The sequence below is a fragment of the Stegodyphus dumicola genome, chromosome 10, assembly GCF_044657685.1.
Source record: "Stegodyphus dumicola isolate Sdum_Otavi_A_Nest chromosome 10, ASM4465768v1".
In the NCBI taxonomy this organism is placed as follows: domain Eukaryota; kingdom Metazoa; phylum Arthropoda; class Arachnida; order Araneae; family Eresidae; genus Stegodyphus; species Stegodyphus dumicola.
The window spans coordinates 20383073-20405693 of NC_140777.1; the positions used below are offsets into that span (position 1 = coordinate 20383073).

Consider the following 22621-nt stretch of genomic DNA (forward strand, 5'->3'; position numbering starts at 1 on the left):
CTGGTGACAATTTTTGTTTGTCAAAAATAATCATTTAGAATATATGCAAGTATCATCATGTTATATTCATAAACTTTAAGATTTTCTCATCTGCATAAAACATTTAGATAAATTTTATCACATGAAAATATAAAATCTTTCTTATACAGACTTAGAATGATAACATCAGTTAAAATTCCAAAAGAACAATAAAATACTGACATCTGAGGGGGGATGCAGTAGAAAATTTAAAAGAACTTTTTGTAGAGTTCCTTACTCTTATTCTGCTAAAGTAAATGTTGAGGAACCTAGTGAACTTGTTAGTGACTTATCACTGAGTTCAAACAACTAAGACGTAGACTCGAGAAGGGTTAACTACATTTTATTTCACTCAAAATAAGATGAACCGTTGGCCCCTTTCTTGGGCTCACAATAAAGCCCCCATTCGGGCTTGAACTCAAAATAAGAGCTAAACTATAATTGACTAAGAGAGACTTGGCTGAATTTAAACACAAGATCTAACATAGTTAGCCCTTAATTTAAACTAGCGTGCGTATATCAAAAGGCACGTAATATATGGCCAAGCGTAACACTTTCTAGAGAAACTTATTAGCCTGAAGGCAAACATGTACTACTTAGGATTCCTAGCTTTCTCTGGTGAGGTAAGTTGAACCCTTCCTAAATACTACTTCTAACTCATTTGCATTCAAAGCGATTCTAAAAACTCATTCTGGTAGGGAGCTGTAAGTGGAAACAAGAATCGATAGGAAATTACATTGAAATTTAAAATATCTGTTATAAAAATATACACGACACTTTTTTAGTCTATTTAGAATGGCTCTTAAATATGAAAGATGCTTATGATGCATAATATGACATACGATATAATACATATGCCAGTTACATCAAACAAACAGAAAATTAATCAAGATGTTTTAGTAATAAAATAATTTAATTCATGCAAAGTTAAAAAAAATTTAAGCAAAGAAAATGATACAAATAAAGTTACCACCTGCTGAGTGACTGGTCCAATACATCTTGAGGTGGAGACAAAGCAACATCACTACCACTGTCATCTTCTACAGCAAAACTAGGTAAAGGATGTCTAAGTGCTTGTCCTTCACAAGTTCTTTTGAATGGGATCTGCCCCTCTGTAAATATTGTTTATTATAACTAAAATTAATACTGCTCTTCCTTACTCATCTGATAAAGCTAATCCCCCCCCGATTTCTGGAGGTGAGAGGAAAAGGATACAGCATTAAATAAAAGGTATGGACAAGAAGTCATCAATCCCTTACAGGTGAATTAATATTTTATTTAGTATTTACTAAGCAATCTATGTAATTAGAATAAACTTTTGCTGAACACAGGGGTTACATCAACAACACATTATGCGCAAGGCAAAATAGCTTTTTGCACCATAAACTTTCTATGGAAAAAAGCAAATTAGGTATAGTTCAAATTAAGAAAGTATGTATAATTTATAAAATCTAAATATTATTGTAATTAAAAGGGAAAATGAAACAAACGTTAGCTGAAGAATCTCTATCATTGCTGAAAAAGTAGGTATATGATATTATAAGGTATTTTCTCCCCTTTTTCTTGCATGCCTTCATGATGTTAATGGTAGCACATTTGGCGTCTATTCGAGAGGTCCAGGTTCGAGTCCCAGTGATGCTTGAATTGAAAAAGGTGGCGGACAATAAATCGTCATCACCAGGATTTGGTGATTGGGTCCCTAATCCCCCTTTAAAAGCTGGAGAAGTATATAAGGTATTTTCTCCCTCTTTTTCTGCATGCTTTCACAGAGTAACAATGGCCATGTATTCGATAAATCCAGGTTCGAGTCCAGGCGAGGATATTGCTATTTTTTCATTTCTCCTGCTTCAAAATAATCTAATGACTCTAACAATATAATTACTTTCTTTAAATAGCTGATGATTTTTCCTTGGGACAATGTCTGATGCATTAAATGTTTTGTCGTAGGGAATGCAAAGTTTTTAAATACCTCTTATAAAGTTTGTTGTTCTTTCTTCTATGCCGTGCTTCTTTAATCATTTCTATGCAGTGGCTTATGTTGAATTTCTTCCAAAATGCCATTAGTGTGTAATGCTTTCTCTCATCTCGTATTTTTTATTTGCAGAGTTGTAAACATGCTCGGCATATTAGGCTTTGAATGCTTTTATGATTCCTTGATCCAATGGTTAAGGAAGTGATCTTCGGGAAATGAATAAAACATCTATATTTGTATGCAATACTGTGAGGGTTTCAGTACCATGTCCTAAAGGATTATCAAGAATTAGTAGAACTTTAAAGCTAAAGTTTGGCTTTTTACATTTTTTTAATGAATGAGTTTTCAAACTTGTCATTAAAGAGGACGACTACTGCAATATGGCTGACACTCTACATTGTAAAACATATAATTGAAATTCTTAAGTGGGGCAAATTAAATAGAGACAAGAAAATGCATAAATGCAAATTTGCGTTCCATAAGTCTGCATTCAGCAAGGGCTTATTGCATTTATTAACATGTGTTTTTTTCATACTAAGCAACCCATTGGAAATAGAAAGCATATACAGAATATAAAAATCTACAAATAAGCTCACTTTTATGCAATTTCAATAAATACCAAAAAGGATAACAACAATACACAAATTATTAATCCTTAATAATATAATTTACAATACCACTCACATTTCATTTTGTCTTAAATTTAAAACTAATTTGTGATGTATGATACAAAATCTTAACTTAATCATTGTATAATTTGGTCATGATTATAGAACGTTTTGAAAGATATTATCACCAAAAGAATGGTAAGATGATTAATCACCAAAATAAACAACTACTTCAAATTCTTTATTCTTTATTATTAAATCATTAACTTTTTCACAATAATAATGCTTCTTTTGTTAATTTAAAAACTGATAAAGATAGAAAATGTGCATCCCTCATTGAAAATATTTATAAGCCTTCTTTCTAAAGAAAGAATTCCATACTTTATACTCCAACATGTGATTACTTTAAGTATTTTATAAATGAGTAACTTATATCAGCATGCACAGTAATTTCACATATGTAACATATAATGGTTTCTTTCAGTTTCTGAAAGAATTTATTCTAACTTCTTTAACTTAAACTATATCTAAGGAGTAAAATCGATAAAGACACAAGAAAAATAATAAATACTTCATTCATCAATACATGAAGAAAATTGAATTATACCTTTAACAGCTTGAGCGAATTTCTCATCAGTATGCAAAATATTCCCTTTAACTAATTCTAAAGGCCCAGGTCGATGTGACAACCTATCATTGAGATCATCTGCTAAACGAGCCTTTTTCAGTTGTCTCTGTTTATCTTGCAAACTGGGATCAATTGTTGTATCTGAAAAAACATCAAACATTTAAACATTTAAAGTCTACAATTTTGGAAATAAATATTATATTACTTAAATGTTCAAAAAGATTTTAGATAAAATTATTAAAAAATGTTTTACGAATTAAAAATAATATATATGTAACATTGCAATGGCATAAAATGCAATACAATCAATTAATATGTGTATTCGTAAATCTAAATTGAAATAAAATAAAAATGTCAGAAAATAAATGAAAATGCACATTAATAAATAAAGCTTAAATTTTAAAAAATATTTTAAATCAAATATGACCATTCATATACTAAGATAAAATCAATTGCACCTTTGTAATACTTTATGTTCTAACAAGCATTTAATGAGCTTTCAAACTCTGTGTAGAGATACTACTGATTATATCAAGTGGGAAGAACATTTTATCAGATTAACCCTTTCGACGTCCTCTTCTGTCCGCGAAAATTTCCCCCAGCGGCTGTCTGTTTTTCATAGCATGTAATGTTGTTTTCTCCGTACAGCATAACTTTCCATACATGACTTTCGTAGTGGATGAATGTCAATGAATATTAAGTAAAATTATAAGGAAATAAAGCATAATGGAAAAATTATAATATCTCTGCTTATTTCTAACAGCAGGATAATCTGATAACATCTGATCCAGGCAGTCCACTCCTCCCATTTTGTTGTTGTAATCTTTTATAATTATTGGTTTTTTTTTACAGTTCTTTTCCATGTTCCAACATCAATCATCGAGTTATTATGGACTGTGCTCATCAAACGTATATCCTTCTTGTCTTTTCAATTCACAACCTCATTTTTTCTTTTTTTCTGCTGAGTCATCGTTGACGTTGAAGACGTTGAAGTCATCTCTCACTGTCTTGCATCTTAAGTAAAATGGTGCGAATATTCATAAGAAATGGGAGAAATTCAATTAGAAATAGAATGCCTGATTAGTGCTACCCTCTAGGAAGTATTAGAACAAACAAAAATAAAAACTCAAACAAGTAAACATTTAGAAAGCGTTTTAAACGTTTAAAAATTTTAAAATGTAGAAGAACTCTTGAGGCACGTTACAGCCGCCCTGCAGAAGGTTTACTTGAAGGCACTAGATGCGTTACGGACGACGAAGAGGTTACTGAAAGAACATGGATGGTTTAATGCAGGGCAAGAAAGCTAAACATGCTTAACCCTCTGGCTGATCATCCCACGATTTCCACGGGAAACTCAAATTTAGCAAAATTTGATCATCCTGCGATTTCCACAGGCAATTCAAATGTAGCAAAATTTGCTCATCCCGCGATTTCCGCAGGCATATGTTTTCCTTCCGTTATTGAGGAGCGCATCCCGTTTTTTCCCCATTTTACCATTGAAATAAATTATATACAGTATTAGGCGTTTAGTTTACGTTTTGGCCAACAGATATTGTTAATTGTCCACTAAATTGTGGCATTTGAAGGCACATGGTATTAGCGCTCAAACTTCACTTTTTGCTGCATTTTTCCTTACAGAAATGGCTGCTAGAAAACGATCAGCGATTATCTTCATTATTTAATTAAATTATTGAATTATTAATTACATTTATTGATTATATTAATAATTAGATTTATTATTAATTAAATTTATTGGATTTGGTGCAAAGACTGTGAAATTGGACTTTGCCTTGAACCTGTTTTGAAGTCTATCATAATAAACTGCATTTCTAAGGTATTTTTCCCTCAGCGCTTTATATTTTCTTAAATTTTATACATTTTACTTTTTTATATTACACAATAAATAGAAATTAATTATAATTTGACTGAAATTTATTTTAAAAAATAGTTTTTGGTGATAACATCCGAAATTGGTTTTTCTGGCAACTTAGTTTCTCATGATAAAAATCTACATAAAAAATATTTTCTAGAAAGAAAAAGTGCATTTTTCAATTCTCCAATATATATATAGATTTAAAATATGGGAAAAAAAATTGGAGGCGATTTTGGTCTACAAACTGAGCAGTCAGAGGGTTAATATACAGAACAGCAGCACTGCTCTTGGAGGTTACAACATTAAAACCACATTAACAACTTAAATAACTGGAGAGCTTTAACCATACACTACTGTATAATTATCATGAACAGAATTATGTGATGACAAAGACTAAATCACTGCACATAAATGATGATAGGAGATGTTCAAGAATTTGCCCCTAAATGTGAATTCTCTGGGCAGCATATTGTTTTAATCCATCTGTGGGATTTTCTACCATTTCATGCTCACCTTATTATAAAATATTTTGCTCCAATACTTTCTTTAATGATTTACATATCATTTTGATGATGAAAGATTATTAAAACAGAGTAAAATGGGTAATTTTAGATATCACATCATAAATGATGTGATAATACAGCTCTTCCTGAACAGAACCTCAAAGGGTTAAAAGCAAATCTCAAATTTCCAAACAATGAACACTACCACTCAGGGACAGTACAATTTAGGGACTTTCAATCTAGTATTCTACATACAATGAAATGGTCTAAAGTAAACATTTTTAAATGACTTCACTCATAACAAAATAATTTCAAAGCTTAGAAGATCAGTAAAATACGAAGAATGCACTCGATGGGTTTGATACTATCCCTACAATCATTTTTTCAGCATGGCTAGCATTTAAAATGACAGCTGTTCAAAGGACTAACATTGGTTCTACAGGAACAACAATGCCCAAATACGATCACTTTATACCCTTACAAGCTAACAAACAATTGGTTGCACACAAACAATGCACAAATACAATCACTTTATATTCTTACAAGCTAACAGAGACAAGCAAACAGACCACAGAAGCAATTATATTATCCAGATATACAGAAGCACAGCAAGTCAAATATAATAATTTACCATAACCAGATGATTCCATAAAATTAGACTTTTTGAACATTATGTCTCTTTAGCATCTGTCATACCTGTCACATCTTACAAAGAAGCAAAGAACACAAAGACTAAATAACACATAATGGGTAAGGACCTTTTTTATAAATAAGAACAGATTCAGCCTCTACGGTGATTCTGGATGTCAGCTAGTATGGCAGTATGATACTATATCAAGGAGCTTGAAAGACACTGGTATGGTACTTAAAGTTTTCCTCATCAGAAGAAGTGTTATACTAGATGATCGTACAACATTGCAGATATCTGAAGTGTAAACAGTGCATGTTACTGTAGTGAGATAATCCTACCTGCCTCTGTATCAAAATGCAGCTGGCCTTGAGTTAATTTTTAAAAGTAATATCATAATACTGCAATTCATTAATATTCTAAATCTCATTGAATAGATCTGGAATGTTCTAAGCAGATGACTGATTACAGATCCACTAACAATGTTTAACAGTTAATCATGTTGACATAAGAATGTATAGCACTATCATAAAAACTAATCAATAGCTCTTTTGAAAAAAAGAAGAAGAGTTCACAGATTCCAGCTTTATTCTACAGTTTGACTCAAATTACATATGATCTGCAAAGAAATTGAAACAAATGCAATCAGTCTAACATTTTAGAGAGAGAGAGAATATAGTATTTTCATGATCTGGACACTGATTTCTAGAACCATACTAATCTGTACTACTTTTGTAATTCTAAATACTTAGATGAAATAGTACAAAATATTTGATCCACGACAGATCAACCGTTCACATGATCAAACTTTCAAATAATCAACCTTTCAAGTGAAGTTCAAGTCATGTTGGGTTATAAATACCAGAAATAATCTTACACATGCTGTGCATGTATCTGTACATAGTTTAAACTGGATGTTGCATGCATTTAAAATTTGTAATGCATTTCAAGTACATTCTGCAGTATCTCTTTGAATCATCTCAAAACAATAAACGACAGCTGAGATTAATATTTAATTTGGAATAATGATATGACACAAAATAGTAAAATTACTTATTCAAACTAGCATTGTAAAAAACAAACAAAGCTGTGCCATATCATTATTTCAAACTAAATATGGTATTTCAGTTTGTTTAGATAATGTTTTGATTTCAATACTCATTACCACTGAATTAATGCAGCTTTCAATATATAATTTGCATTTTGTTTTTTGAACTTTATTTTACTTTTACTTAAATTATTTAAGTTTACACACATATATTAATATTTTACAAAAAATTTTTTATTTCTCATAGATCATAAATACAAAATAAAAATATAAATTAAATTATAAAAAGTTGTAATAATTTTTATAATCTAATATATATATATATATATTTATAATTTAATTTTCTTTAATATTTTGTGTTACGTTTAATGAGGAATAATTTTTTATATATTATTTTAATATTTTAATAAATTTTGCTAATTTTAATAATTTTAATATTTTAATAAATTTTGCCAAAAAGGGTAACTTTTTGGAATGAGTGTGGCATCAGCTGCCAACTGTATCTTACAGCCGGGTATGTAATATATGAATCACCAATTTGTTATGTAAAACACTGTCAGGTATACCCCTTAAGAATTTTTAGATAGAACATTTAATTAGGATTTTTTTTTTTTTTTTTTTTTAAGCTAGATGTAGCCTTATGTCTGTTATGATGGAATTTATTTAGAATAGAGAATACTAACCTTCATTCCAGAACAGTATTTTTTATTTTATTTTTAGAAGCAAAGCAGAAATTGTACTCTGTAAATAAACAGAACTGTGGATTAAATGCCTGAGCTGATGTAAACACATAGAAATGTTCTTGATGCTTCTGAACACTTTTTTTTATTTCCTTTTGGTGATAAGGGGATATATGGGGTATTGCTTTAGAGGTTTTATTCATTCCACTTCGAGTTCTAGCTTTGAGGGGGATATTTTGTGTATCATTTAGAAAAACATTTTTCATACTTCAAATAGCAAGGAAAATATAATGATAAAGTTCTTCAGTTCAGTTTTACAACTACCTGAGTGTTCCTCTCATAAGGTCCCAAAAACTGAAACAATTTGGCCACAAATTTAATTTAAGCGAACTTTGTTTTTCAAGTTAGGCTTCCCAATAAGAGAGTGCATTTTGTTAGCATACCATCTCAAAAGAACAATTCAGTGATTAAGATGTCCATTCCAAAAGGTTAAGTGGCAATTATCCTTTTCCTTGCAATTTCAGATAAAAAAAATTCCATCACTTGGTATATATACATACCTAACTGCATATACTATGCCTTTAAATAAGGGAGAACATGAAAAACATACACATACCTTCTAATATATGTTGCTGAATCAATTCTTGCCTATCTGGTCTCCTTTGTATCTTGTTCTTTAAAAAGTCTCCCATCTATAAAAATGGAATAAATGATAAATGTTCCTTGCAAAATATGAAATTTAGATACTGTATGGAATTGTTGCATAAATATATTACTCAGTATTACTGTAACAAATTTTTCATTTACTTCATAGAACGAAATACAGTCATTTCCCCTTTCTGGGAATACCACTGAAGCAAAACTTTTAATTTTGATTTCAAATGTAGACGTTAAATATAGATGATACTTGATTTCAATGAAATAAAATTAACTTAAAGCAATTTTTTAAAACAAGAATTACAAAACAGAAGCTGAACACCTTTAATAGAAATTTTAAAATAAATGAAAAAAATTTCAATGTCTAATTTTCAAAACATTCTCATTACATTCAAGATACATTTTTTAATAAGCTGCTACTGAAATATATTAAAACAAAGGGAAACAGGTTAATATATCTGCTTATATGCACACATCATAAGTATTGAGAATTGCATAGCAATTCATGACCAGAAACTTAGGGGTATATGGCTACAAAAGTAGAAGATTGGAAAGGACACAAAACAGTGATTAATTTGAAACATTTATTGGACAAAATGAGTACAAATGGTATACGAGATTAATACAGCTCTGATATTACAACCAGATGCTCAAAGTTTGCACCATCAGACACCAAGCATGCCTGACACTAAAGGAACGCTGATTGCCGGACACAGTCAAACACACCAGGAATTTCTTTGATTGTAACAGCAGTGCAGATGAGTTTTGCCATAAGATCCATTTTAGACTCCACAGAATCGTGATACACAATAACTTTGTGGGCTCCCAACAGAAAGTAATCAAGGCTTGATAAATCAATTGAATGTGGAGGCCATGTGGGGTATATGTATGATGCGGTCATTAGGATGATCATCAGAGAAGTAGTAACTGAATCCTTTGGAGATGAAAGACATGTAAGGACTCTGTTCAACACACGCTATATACTGCAACAAGATATTCTTAAGGCAGAGGTAATGCATGTATGCTGATACTGGGATTAGTCTCCACAGCATCTGACATACTTTCTTCCAAAATGACCTAACATATTGATAGTGGCTTGAGCTCACTAGTCTTGCTACTTTTCAATGACCTGTACTCACACAAATTTTGATGCATACATGCAACATACTGTGGTGTGGTAGATGTCTGTCTTGAAAAGCATTCTCGATAAATTCATTTAGCTGCTCATCCATTGACTTCACCTATTCCATACACTTAAGTGCACATCTGAAAGCTCACCATTCTAATATACCACTGCATGCTCTCCATATGCTGGCTACCATTCGAATGAGGAAATTCTCACTTTCTCCTCCAGTGCTCTTGTCCAGAGCACCACTTAGCAGTGTACGATGATCTTTCCAGTCATAGACTATATATATATTATATTTGAAAAATCCATTATTGTACGAGGGCTATCCAGAAAGTAGATTACGTTTTGGAATAAAAAAATAAACAAAGTATAGGAAACAAATTTTATTATATACAGATGAAAGCCACACTCAAATACTACTTTTCTACATAGTCACCATACAAATTAAGGCATTTATCGTAGCGATGTACGAGCTTGGAAATTCCTTCGTCGAAAAATTCGGCCGCCTGCACCTTCAACCACTTCGTTACCTCTTCTTGCCTTCCATCTTGCACAAAACTTGTGGTAACCAAGCTTTTCGCTGATGATTTCGTGCAACAAACTTCGCGAAATTTGTGGAAAACTCAAAGAAAGTTCCGTTATTGTGAAATTTCGATTTTCACGGACTTTAGCATCGACTTTTTCGAGAAGTTCGGCGGTCACTATGCTGGGTCTCCCACTTCGATCTTCGTCGTGAACATTGGTTCGGCCATTTTGAAATCTTATGACCCACTGACGCACTCCACCTTCAGTGATAATGTTGTCCCCATACACTTCACGAAGCTGCCGATAGATTTCTATCGGTTTACAGTTTTTTGCAGTCAGAAACCTTATTACTGAGCGCACCTCGCAGCTCGCGGGATTTTCAATTAACGCAGACATTTCAAACCGTCACAGTATCTGAACGGAGCACAGCACGAACCTCTCACTAGCACGGCTAGATGCAGACTGAGCTGCGCAACGCTCTGACCCCAAGATGGCCACGCTAGCCCCGCCCCTAGCGGACACAGACGGAAACGTAATCTACTTCCTGGATGGCCCTCGTATTTAACAAAAGTGAATGAATTTTCTCTAGTATTACAGAGAAGAGATAGTAAATACAGTAAGACACATTGTAGTCCCTTTTGCACTAAAATTTAAAACTTTGCACAGTAAGTTCTTTAAGAATAGAACAGCTTTTTATCCCTTTTAAATAAATTTTATAAGCCAAATTACTAATTAAGTAAGATGAAGAAGAAAGAATTAAGATGTCTAGAAACCAGACTTCGCGAATTTTCATTTTCTTGCATCGAAAGTGATGAGCTAATTTCTCTCACTCAACTCTGTTTGAAACAAACACATTTTGTTTTCCAAAATAAATATTACAAGCAAACTGAGGGATTAGCCATGGAAAGCCCCTTCAGTCCCATCCTGGCTGATATCTACATGCATTATTATGAATCAAAATTGTTTGAAACTTTAAACTTCCTGGCATGGTTCCGCTACATAGACGATACTTTTACCCTGTTTGAAGGTAATAAAGATGATTTAAATAAAGTTCTTTCAACAACGAATTCCATTGATCCTGCTATTCAGTTCACTTTTGAACTTGAGACTTGCAATTCTCTTCCGTTTCTCAACATTCTGGTCACACGTAACACATCCAACTTCAGCGCTACAGTTTACCGTAAACCTTCATCAATATGCCTTCCACCACACTTTAAATCATGTCATCCAACTAAGCAAAAGTTAGCTTCATTTTATTCCTATGTTTTCTGTGCTCTTCAAGTATGCTCTTCAAAACTAGCCCTTGATGAAGAACTAAATTATTTAAAAGCAATAGCTATTGACAGGGGCTTTTCACCCAACATTATTAATCAAGCAGTTAAAAAATTATCATCTCACAAACTAAAAGGCATACTCTTGTTTTAGGAGATAATAAAAATTCTGTTGTCATTCCCTTCTTTCCATCAATTAGCTATAAAGTTGCACATATTTTGCAGAAATTTAACTTTCGGATTGTGTATTCTTCCATCAATAAAATTCCGAGTTCCATACTCAAGGACCCTGTTCCGGATATGAATTCCTGGGGTATTTATAGGATTCCTTGCCAGTGTGGTTTAATTTACATTGGCCAAACTAACACAGCCTTAAAATTTCGAGTCAAGGGAACATGAGGCATATGTTAGAAAAAAAGGAAACACAGAAGTCTTCTGTTGTTCACCATTGTTGGTCCGAAAATCACACTTTCAATTTTTCTGCTGCCAAAATTATTCAAAAAACATCTTCCATTGGAGAATTGGATTTTCTAGAAGAATTTCACATTCAAAAAAATCTTTCTGTTTTAGTTAACGATCCTAATTCCAATCCACCTTTGACTTCGGCCTTTAAAGAAATTATGTTTTAGTTCTGGTTTCATCAACAGATGGGGTCACTTGCTTATTCCTGTCCAGGCTTTCTTTTCTTATCTAATCATTATTTCCTAACTTGTTCATTTGCGGTTTTGCAGCTGAGGATGGTGGTTCAGTAAAACCATCAAAACTAGTCCTGTGAAAATTGTGAAAATATAACGCTGATTTTTGTTGTTTGACTTCTGAATTAGTATTTATTCGGCGTGTTATTGTGTCTTAATCCTTTCCTTCTGTTTGATAACGTTGCAGAAATGCTAATGCACTTTCAAAATGCTTTCCTTTATGTTCCTCCGTCAATAGATGTGGCACCCATCGAGCACAAACTTTACGAAATTTAAGGTGATCGGCAATAATTTTATGCACACTTCCATGAGAAACATCCAGTTCATTTCAGATTTCATCTTATGCGTCTGTATGCATGAATGCATTCATTCACGCGAGCAACGATTTCCAAATTTGTTGCAGTTGATGGTCTTCCCTCACGCTCAGCATTGTCAATATCTGTATGTCCATTCTCAAACATGTTGCACCATTTCACGATAGCTTGATGGGACATTGCAATTTCACCATACACTTCATGCAACTGCCCATAAATTTCAGTGCAGTTGCACATTTTTGCCCACACGAAACAAATCACTGCACGCATTTCCAATCGGACGCTATTTGGAGCTGTCGAGACATGTTTGCAACTGATTATCAGAAAAACTAAACTTGCCTTGGAGAAGCCGCTATGTCACGCGATGAAAGTACATGTCTGAAGTGCTGCCACACAGTTTCATCCAAATAGTCTTAGACGGAACATATTTACGCAGTAGTGCAACAAACTTTCTGACTGACCTACATACATTTTATTATAACAGTATCAATATACTTTAAGTACATTCATTGCCTCCTCCTCTTCTTTAGTTCCAGATTGTGAAATACATTTTCTCCACCCTCCCCAATAAAAAACATGCTTTTAGTAAATAAAGTATATAAAGAAAGTCATCTATCAAATTATGTTTTGTGCAGTCCTATTAAAAAGGCTGCCAACCATTACATATAAATATTTGGCTCAATTCCACTCATAAAACTAAGATAACTCAGCTGATCACATTGTTGCTATCTTTGACATGCTATAGCAATTTTAGCAATGTTTTTCGTTGTGCCTGCATAACGGAAAAGTATTTAATTTTACAATGTTTTGTAATAATTTGGATAAATTTATTTATTTTTTAATATGAATCCATTTAAATAATCCCTAAATTCCACCTACAATACAAAAATATTAGGATTTTCTTAAATTTTAGACAACATCAAGTTCAATAAAGTTAATTGACAGGGTCACCAGCTTAATATACATTACCTTTGCCCTCTCCAACTTCTGGCGTTGTTCATAGAAATGAGGTGGAACTTTTAAAGCTACAAGAAAAATACTTATTAATATTGATAATCAAAAATATATTAAAACAAAAATTAAAAACAGAGTAACAATACGTACATGGCATAATTCCTTGTTCAACCAGCTGATTTATAGGCCTCCTTGTCATTAACTTCACTTTCAAAGCTGTTAAATATAGTATTCAATAACTGATTAAATGATAAGTACCATTCTGAAAATAACTTGTCAATATTTACGCAGCACATATTTCTAATTACATCATTTGATATGGATAAATAAAATTTTCATAAAATTGAAATTAATAAAGGGAAATTTGATATTACAATCTGACATTTCCTTCAAAACTCACATTCAGATCATTAAATAATACACTTAAAAGCAATGCACAGCTGAAATATATTACATGCTTCAACGGAATTCTTACATTCTTTGTTTTTATCCATGGCTTGTTGGAGAGAAGCCTCATCCACTTGGGCTTTAGGCGGGGACTTGGAATCTCTAATTTGCATGTGAGGAATGATCATGTTTTGAAAGTTGGCAAAATCCTGCTCATCATTCTGATTCATGACTAGCAAGCTCACATAGTATATTTTTTGTAGCTCTGGAGGAAATACTGGCAATGGACTTTATATAGTTTGATGTAATATCCAGGCACCATCTAAAAAAATCAGAATAGAAAATTAAGTAAAATCAATATGTGCAACTTTAAATTAGGTAACAAATGTAACAAAATTAGAAATAGATTAAAAATCTAATAGATCTATTAGATTAAAAAATTCTTCGTTTACAGACATTCGTTTTTGAAAGTACCTTTAAAACCTACATACATATGTTACAAAAATCTCTTAGTAAAATAGCAAAGCAAACAATAACCAGGAAACTGCAGGGATAACTGCAAGGTAATCTTAAGATAAACATTCCTTCACCATAATGAAAAAATAAATGGCAATGAAAGGAATTGATGAATCACTGCTAAGCACTGATCATTCAAGATTTCTCAAAGTATGGCACTAGTTTTTTATTTATCAGTGCACAAAAATAAACTAGAACATTTAAAAAAAAATATTTGATATACTTTATCACAGCAAGATTGTTAATAAAATGACTGCTATTTGAACAACAATTTCTATCCGATAGCTTCACTGTTATTTACAAATATCAACATTGCAATTACAGTATACAGTCCTAAATCTGGTTGTCTGTCTAATGGTCACCCAAAAAAATCTGTTAAGGTTTTTTATGCTCTCAGTGAGCTCGCAGTCAACCAGTCTGCTCTTACATTTACTCCTGTTAACACCCCCCTCTTTTTTTTTTTTTTTTTTTTTTTTTTGTCTTAACTTTATTATTAAGCACTGTTTTCTCCACATGCCATACACAATTCAAGAGCAAAATCACAAAAATTTTAAAAGCAGCATAGCAGTATATGTTTAGAATATATGTTTAAAAGCAGTACAGCATTATATGTCTATCCAGATGTAGTTTTATTTTTATGTTTTTCTATAAAAAGGTGTATACTAGTAAAACAGGGAAGGGGAGGGGGGAAATATAGAATTAATATTTTTATTACGGAATGTTTTAATGCAGTTCTCAAAGGGCCAGTTATCTTATACAAGGAATGAAGGTCTTTTCAAGCAACTGCTCAAGAACTTGGACACTGGTCCAGTAACGCCATCAATATTATTCAGATCAGTTCCTATAACTGAAGCATCAGCTGTAACTTCCTTCCTAACTGTATCATATCTGTGGCCATTAATTAATGAATGACCATATTTCCAATGAAATTCCCACAGTAAAGCATACATTTCTTTTTGGTGTTTCATAACACCTTGTATAATTTTACCAAATTTTATATATCTGCACTTGGAGAAATGCTTTGTATAGCCTCATGAGTCATTTTCAGGGGGAAAAAAAATACCGATTCAGTGTTTTGCTTGGTTGTATATACAGCAAAAAATCATACTATTAGCTAATCTTTCTCATCCTCACATTACATAAAACAGGCATTCCCTAGATAAAACTTCCAAAAAGGGCATCTATTACAAAAATCATACATTTAACACTCTATCTATGTTAGAGTGCATATTCAAGGCTGGCTCTCTGACATTGGAATCATACTTTCCAAAAACTGTACTGTTTAAGAAAAAAATAATATTTGGAAAAAGTAATATGACAAAAAAATATAACAGTTCCTTGGATGATTTTGGAAGCAGCATAACTAAACTTGCATTGTGCAGACCAACAGACAAATGATTTGTTTTCCTTTTTTAAAGCATAAGATTCATATATTTTGGCATGAAAGTTTAAAGCACGTTTATTTGCAAAATTTTAACGCACATTTGTTCATGGAATTTTAAAGTATAATTAGATAAAACATGTCAGGAATAAAGTTTTAAAGACTTCATTTCAGATCATGATTTCTTGAGCAATTTATATTATTCCTTGCTAGAATGGTTTGTTATACACTGGTCTGTAGAACTAATAAGCAAATAAAGAAGCAAAATAAGGCAAAGCACATAAGGTGAAGAGAAATTATTTTGTGGAGAGGGCTGAAGAAGGGAAATTGGCTCACATTTTTCACATTACATACTTCAAAATAAAAGAAAATATTCCTGCAGCCAGCTTATTCTGCCAGCAGAAATCAAACCTAGAAATGAAATAACAGAATTTCGTGACTTTAGTCAATTGCCACTCAAGGCTCACAGGAGAAAGTGCCTGATTCGGACTTGGATTTGAACAATTTTCTGTTTGACTACGGAAAATAATTTCTAATCCTAAGCGATTTTGTGATATAAATAAAAATATATTTGCTGAAGGAGTATAACTTCACAAATATTCAAGGGGTTTATTTATTTATTATCCCTTCTTTATATTATTATTTCTTCTTATTATTTTTTCTTTGTTATCAACTAATTTTATTATTATTCCTTCATTATTATTCATTTTGTAATTATCACGAACTTTTTAAAATACTGACTTTTAATACTGTTTAAAATACTAACAAGCACATTCTAAAACAAAGATTGAATTTGCGCGCTTAGCTGTGATAAATTAACTTTTTACCTAATGTGGTATCTAACAGTAAATATTAAAATAAATTGACAGCTTTTCGTGTCTGGTTTGTCACAGCGAAGAGAAGGTAACCCTGGATTACGAAAAAATAAAGTACGGAAAATCAATAAATTTCCAGAATGTACTGTAATATATATCACAGTATACACACCTACAACATTTTAAAAAATAATAAAATCTTCTTTCCTGTCGACTTTGGTGCCTTAAAACATATTTTTCAGAAATTTCTGCAATACAGAAATTGAAAGGTAATCCAGAAACAGATATGAAATCCAGATTAAGAAAATGAACTGAAACATTATGGAAAAAGAAAATACAACGTGAAATTCACGTATTTTGAAAAGTTGGAATCCAGTTGGAATTCCCTTACACAAAAAATTCTTTCTTTCTTTCTTTTTTTTTTTTTTTTTTTTTTTTTTTTTTTTTAAGTTCTCTTTCCTATGTGAGTTTTTTAAACTCTGTTTATAAAAGTCTACATCGAAATGAAAATACGCGCCGAATTTGCAAAAGAAGTCATTCAGCACCACGTTAACTGCAACATCCGGCACATTTCTGATGATAATCGATTATATTTCATCGAGCCAGACATTTCCAAGAAATTCACATTCAAGAAAAAAAAAAAAAAAAAAAAAGGAAAAGAGATGCGGGAAAACGCAGCAAGGAGGGAAAGAATTCAACAAATTGTTTAATACATCCGGGTCGAGTGATAAAGCAATCAGACCATGGAATTCTTTTCCAAGAGCAGCAATCTATCAGAATCGTCTACACGCCTCATGTCTACAAAACATTTTTTTTTTTTTTTTTTTTTTTTAACTTTTGCATTTGAAGGCTTATCTTAAAAATACCGAAATGTATCAACATAGTATCACTGATTTTTAAATACAAAATGATTTAAAAAAAAAAACTGGAAAGCAAAAAATCTCAAGCTATGGATCAAAAAAATGACTAATTCTGCAAATATACGAATTCATTTGTGCAAAAGTTATAAAGTGCAATTGCAGTGTCAAGAATTTCAAATACAGTTTAATACAAAAGATGCAATTTTCACTGCTGCTACGGTCTGAACATGTACAACATAACACTGCATAAGCTTGTCGAAAATTACGGCCAAATGTCAGAACGCAAAAATTCTCCCGAAGAAATCGACACCATGATGATCCAATGATCAACCATTCTGAGTCATTGGAAACATATGAAAGTCTATCTTCGAACCATTCATTAATGACGCTTTTAGAAAAGGAAACTGCTAAATGGATTGAATGCGATAAAAATGGACAAAGTGTGAAAGAGTTAAATAACGACCTCATATTTCAAAGTGCTCTGAATTCGCAGACAGCAAAAGAAATGAAGAGTGACGAAAAAGAAAGGACTTCGAACAAGACATCACTTTGGTGGTGGTAAAGCATTAAATATAAATTTTTTAAAAAATCTGAGAGGATTCAGATTTTTAACGTAGCACCAGAGAATTTAAGGTTCTCGCTGAGCTCGCAATTTATCAATTTGCTCTTGGACTCGCTCCCAGTCACACAACTTTGTCTTTTTAACTTTATTATTAACTTTGTCTTTTTAACTTTATAGTTAAACATCACTTTCTTTGCATTTACGCCACGTGAAATTCAACAGTAAAATTACAAAATTTTTAAAAGTAGCTTATCTTCAGAACTTACGACAGGGTGTTATGTGTTGCCATACATTTTCTTATTTTTCTATCCCCCCCCCCATTTCATCGTGTCAATGTTCAGTTTTTCTCATGGTGACCTACACAACTTTTATAATTTCTATTTAAAAGAGCATTTATTAGAAGAAAAGTAGTTTTGGAAGATTTCCCGTATTTATGAGAGATAATACATAAATCAAATTTTGAAAAAGGTATGAAGGTAAAACGACCACTGACTGAAGCGCTGTCCACACAACTTAAAAAAAAGACAAACAAAATGTGCAATAAATAAATAAAACATCAGAAAAAGATACAATGATATTTTACATTCTTACGGAGTAGTAGTTATGCAATTAATACAAAATGGCTAATAATCGCAGAACTAATCTGTGTAAATACTTATTGTTTGGTAAATTTACTATTAAAAGTCTCATTCTCATCGGTTGTACGATTTTGATAAGAAGAAATATGAGCAACTTTAAAATCATTCATTCCATCATGATAAAAATCCCCCCCTCACAATAAAAACCAATCGGTAACCAGGAAAGACAAATTTTACAGTTTTACTAGACAATATTTCCACTCATGTCTAGCCACAGCGGCAACTTAACAGGAAATTTAAACTTGCGAGGGAAGATGTGAGTAACACGATGGGATTCAGCAATGGATCTGATCCAAGTGGGGAAACTAAAAAAGTATTGAAAAAAAAAAGGCCGGAAAGAGTATGAAAGAAAAATAAGGAAAACAGTTTTCTGTCTTAGTACACCGGAACTTCCCAGACAACGGTTAAAATAATTCAAACACACATACGATCTATTCAGCTGGTGGCAATATTATCAGCTATAGTATTCTTCCTTTGCAAGAATTTCCACAAATGTTAAGGTTCCTGCGATATTCTATTTCAGATTGTCATACATTTTTACATCAAGAAGCTGGAAAATCTAGTTGGTTAATTACAAAAGACGGGACAGGGTTAATTGCCAAACGAAAAAATTATTCCATTAAGAACTATGATGGAATAAAGGGGGAGAAGCTTGTATTTACAATCAGAAAAATCACGAAAATTTCATTTTCAGCCGCTAGAAAACTAACTCGATCCAAACTCTCTCTCGCGCGGCTGGTAATTCCCCTGCAGGAGAACAACCTTTTTTTTCCCCTCCTCCGAAACATATTCCACTTTTTCCCATATTTAATAAAAGAGTAGAGAAATTATTGTAAATTTTTATTGTAAATATTTTGTAAATATGTATATTTAATCAATACTGGATTCTTTCCTTTTACTAATAAAGGGCCAACTCTTTTCAAAAGTCTCAATTATAACCCGAATTGAGTGAAGATTTTAATCTTCTTCTTCAAATTTGCCATACTTTAGCCAGTATTTAGTTAAGTTTTGATATACCAATTGAAATCAAGTTCATTAAACTTTTAATATTTTCTTTCATCAAATTTAAGTTTTGTTTAACTTCCTAAAGGAATTTTTAAGAAATTTCTGGGAATTTTTAGGTTTTTTAAGGACTTCATTAAAAAAAAAAAAAAAAAAAAAAAAAAAGGGGGAAATTTTACTTTAAAACTTTAATATTTAAACATTTCAGTTCTTCTTAATTACTTTAATTTTTTGCAATTTTCACACAAAATATCTTTCACTTAATTTTTTTAACAATTTTCACAATTTTTCAACAGAACACACATTTCAAATTACAAACAGTTTAAATTTTTTTCATATACCACTTCACTTTAATTTCCTTCAAGCCAACTTACATCTCTTGATTGGCTCAGTTACTTAACTCCCTAAATAATTGATATTACTACCTTTAGGATTTTAAATTAATTTAATTTTTAATATTAATGTTTACAAAAAATTTTTTTACTATAACAAAGATTGCAGCTTGACACTACACTTTACCTACATAGCGCCATCTATATAATTTGAAGAACACACTTACTTCTCTTTCACAACACTTTTGCAGACCCCAACACTCATATAGTAGGTAAGTTAGAATTAAAACTTACTATTTACTTGCTTTAAGTATTTTTTTAAAAAAATTTTTATGTAGTATCTAAGTATTTTCTAAATATGAAATTATATTTTTAAATATATATTTGTTTTTTAAAAATTGTGAATTAGTTCTTTTTGTTTCTTGTTGGTTTATATGGATTATGTATAGTTCTTTTACAGTTTCTTTTTATTGATATGCATATTCGTGTAGGGGAAGTTTCTGTAGACAAGGATTTCTAAAATACATTGGTTTCTAGATTTTTTTATTATTTTATAAAAAAATAATTTTTTAAAAAATTTAATTTTTTAAGAAGAAGTTTAATTTTTGACTTTACTTGCTTGTTACTCTAAAGACTTCATTAGTATTTTCCTTTTTGAACTTTAATTCTTAAATGTTAATACTTAAATGTTAATTTCTAAGGGTACCACTTTATTGCAATTACTTTTGATTTTGACTTTTACCCTTGCCTGCATGAATGACGAAACACGAATTGAATGATTGGAGAGTTCGGTTTGGAGGCAACTTCCCCTTAATAAGTCTGTCTCCTGCCTACTCTACGGTCATTCACATATGCATTTTTTAAAAAATTGTTTAATTTAATTTTAATTTATTTAATTAGTAGATTTATTTGCATAAATAGATTTTGCCCTTGATTTGCTTATGCTTCTGAATTTAAATGATATTGTAGATTAGTTCGAGAATTAAAATCTTTTACATGTTTGCACATTTTTTTAAATTATTTTAAATTTTGGCTTTTTTCCTTTTTTTAGAATTTAAATTTGCTTTTTTTACTTTTATACGTATTTGTTAAGAATTTAAATTTGTTTAAATTTAAATTTCATTCCTTGCAGCAATGGCGAAAAGAATATTTAATTAAATATGTATTTAAATTTAATTTTTTTAATTAAATTCAATTTATTCTTATGAAACAAATTTAATTACATTATATTTTGCATTCTTACTTTCAAGACTTTTGGAAAAAAAATTACATTCGAGTATTTTTTGCGTTGAAAATACGTGATTAGCTATATTAGATTAGTCATCTTATATGTGGAAGTAACGCTTGTTCACGAAAGACATATCGATGTGACTGTAATTCCTGGGAGCATCATGTTTACAATTACTCAATAACATAAATAGGAGCTAGGTTCTCTTAGAAATTCTTCTACAACGGCACGCATCTCTTTTGGCGGAAAACTCAACTATAATCAATTAAACAAACTAAGGTAACAAACTAAGAACAAACGTTTAGAACACAAGTTAAAAAATGAATTTTTGGAATTTTATTTTAATTACTTTTTTTTTTTTTTAATTTAAATAAAGAACCATGATATCAACAAAAAGGAAAGAAGTACCGGAAATTCGCGACAATTTTGTATGCAGTCCAAGCAACTCAACTCAACTCAATTCTACGGCCAACCAGGAGCTGCAAAAGGTAAAAGCTAAAAAATAAATAAATAAAGTTTTAGGCTTGTCAAAAGTAAACGGTAAGATGTTAAGTGGAATCTGAAATGAAACTCTGTAGATTACAAATCTCGCAAACACTGATAACCGATAACGCAGCCCGAGTTAGCTTCTCTGAAAGTAAAGGACTCATGAGTCATCCTGTTGACATGGTGATACGACAGCAGGCTACCATAGCCTTGGGTGTTTGTAAATGTATAGTGTCTTTGCAGTATGGAGCACTTAAAATACTGCCCAATCGAAAGTCTTCTCGATAGGTTGATGGGAGGGAAGGGATTATACGTCTATTAAAATTGAGATAGCTGGGGTTAAGCGTGCTATCATCTAAAAGGCGCCCAAAGCCCATGCCAACAACAATCATTTACTATCTCTTGGCCATGACGAATTCGTGGACTTGCTCCATAGATCCTTTCACATAAGGAGAATAAGAAATAACAAGACAAGAGAGATTATACCTTTGCTTCACATATATTATTCAGTAATAAAACTACTTTTTTTCTGAGGGGCAAAGTAAACCACTATAACACTAGCATACGGAATACGAAAAATCTTTATGCTTATGTAACTGAACATAACTGAAGACTCACTAAAGTCAATATATTCTGGGCAAGAACTTTCTTCTTCTTTGAAAAAACAGTTACTAAAACCGTTTAAAATTATAAACTTCCTTTTTTTACTTTGTTTCAAATGAATTCTATAATAACAAACTATTATCATTTGCAATCGGGTCAATACCTTGATTTATCCGTATTTTTGGTGTGGTGTATTTATTTATGGCAAAGCACACTAGGGCTATCTGCCTAAGGGAAGGGATGCCTTCGTGGAGGACTTTCTAAGGGAAACTGGCTCGTATACACGTTACACATGGAAAAAACCACGA

At 31.6% G+C, this 22621-nt stretch overlaps 1 protein-coding gene across 1 annotated transcript in view; it reads right to left on the reverse strand.

The window, feature by feature from the left end:
- LOC118202069 (uncharacterized) overlaps nt 1-22621 on the reverse strand; it is a 158480-nt gene that overhangs the window by 29203 nt on the left and 106656 nt on the right. The window contains exons 2-7 of the mRNA XM_085824711.1: nt 13979-14212; nt 13654-13719; nt 13519-13574; nt 8575-8650; nt 3206-3367; nt 992-1130 (exon numbers count right to left, since the gene is read on the reverse strand). Of these exons, the coding sequence (XP_085680837.1) occupies nt 992-1130; nt 3206-3367; nt 8575-8650; nt 13519-13574; nt 13654-13719; nt 13979-14120 (641 nt within the window). The 5' untranslated portion in view covers nt 14121-14212. The remainder of the gene's footprint in view (nt 1-991; nt 1131-3205; nt 3368-8574; nt 8651-13518; nt 13575-13653; nt 13720-13978; nt 14213-22621) is intronic.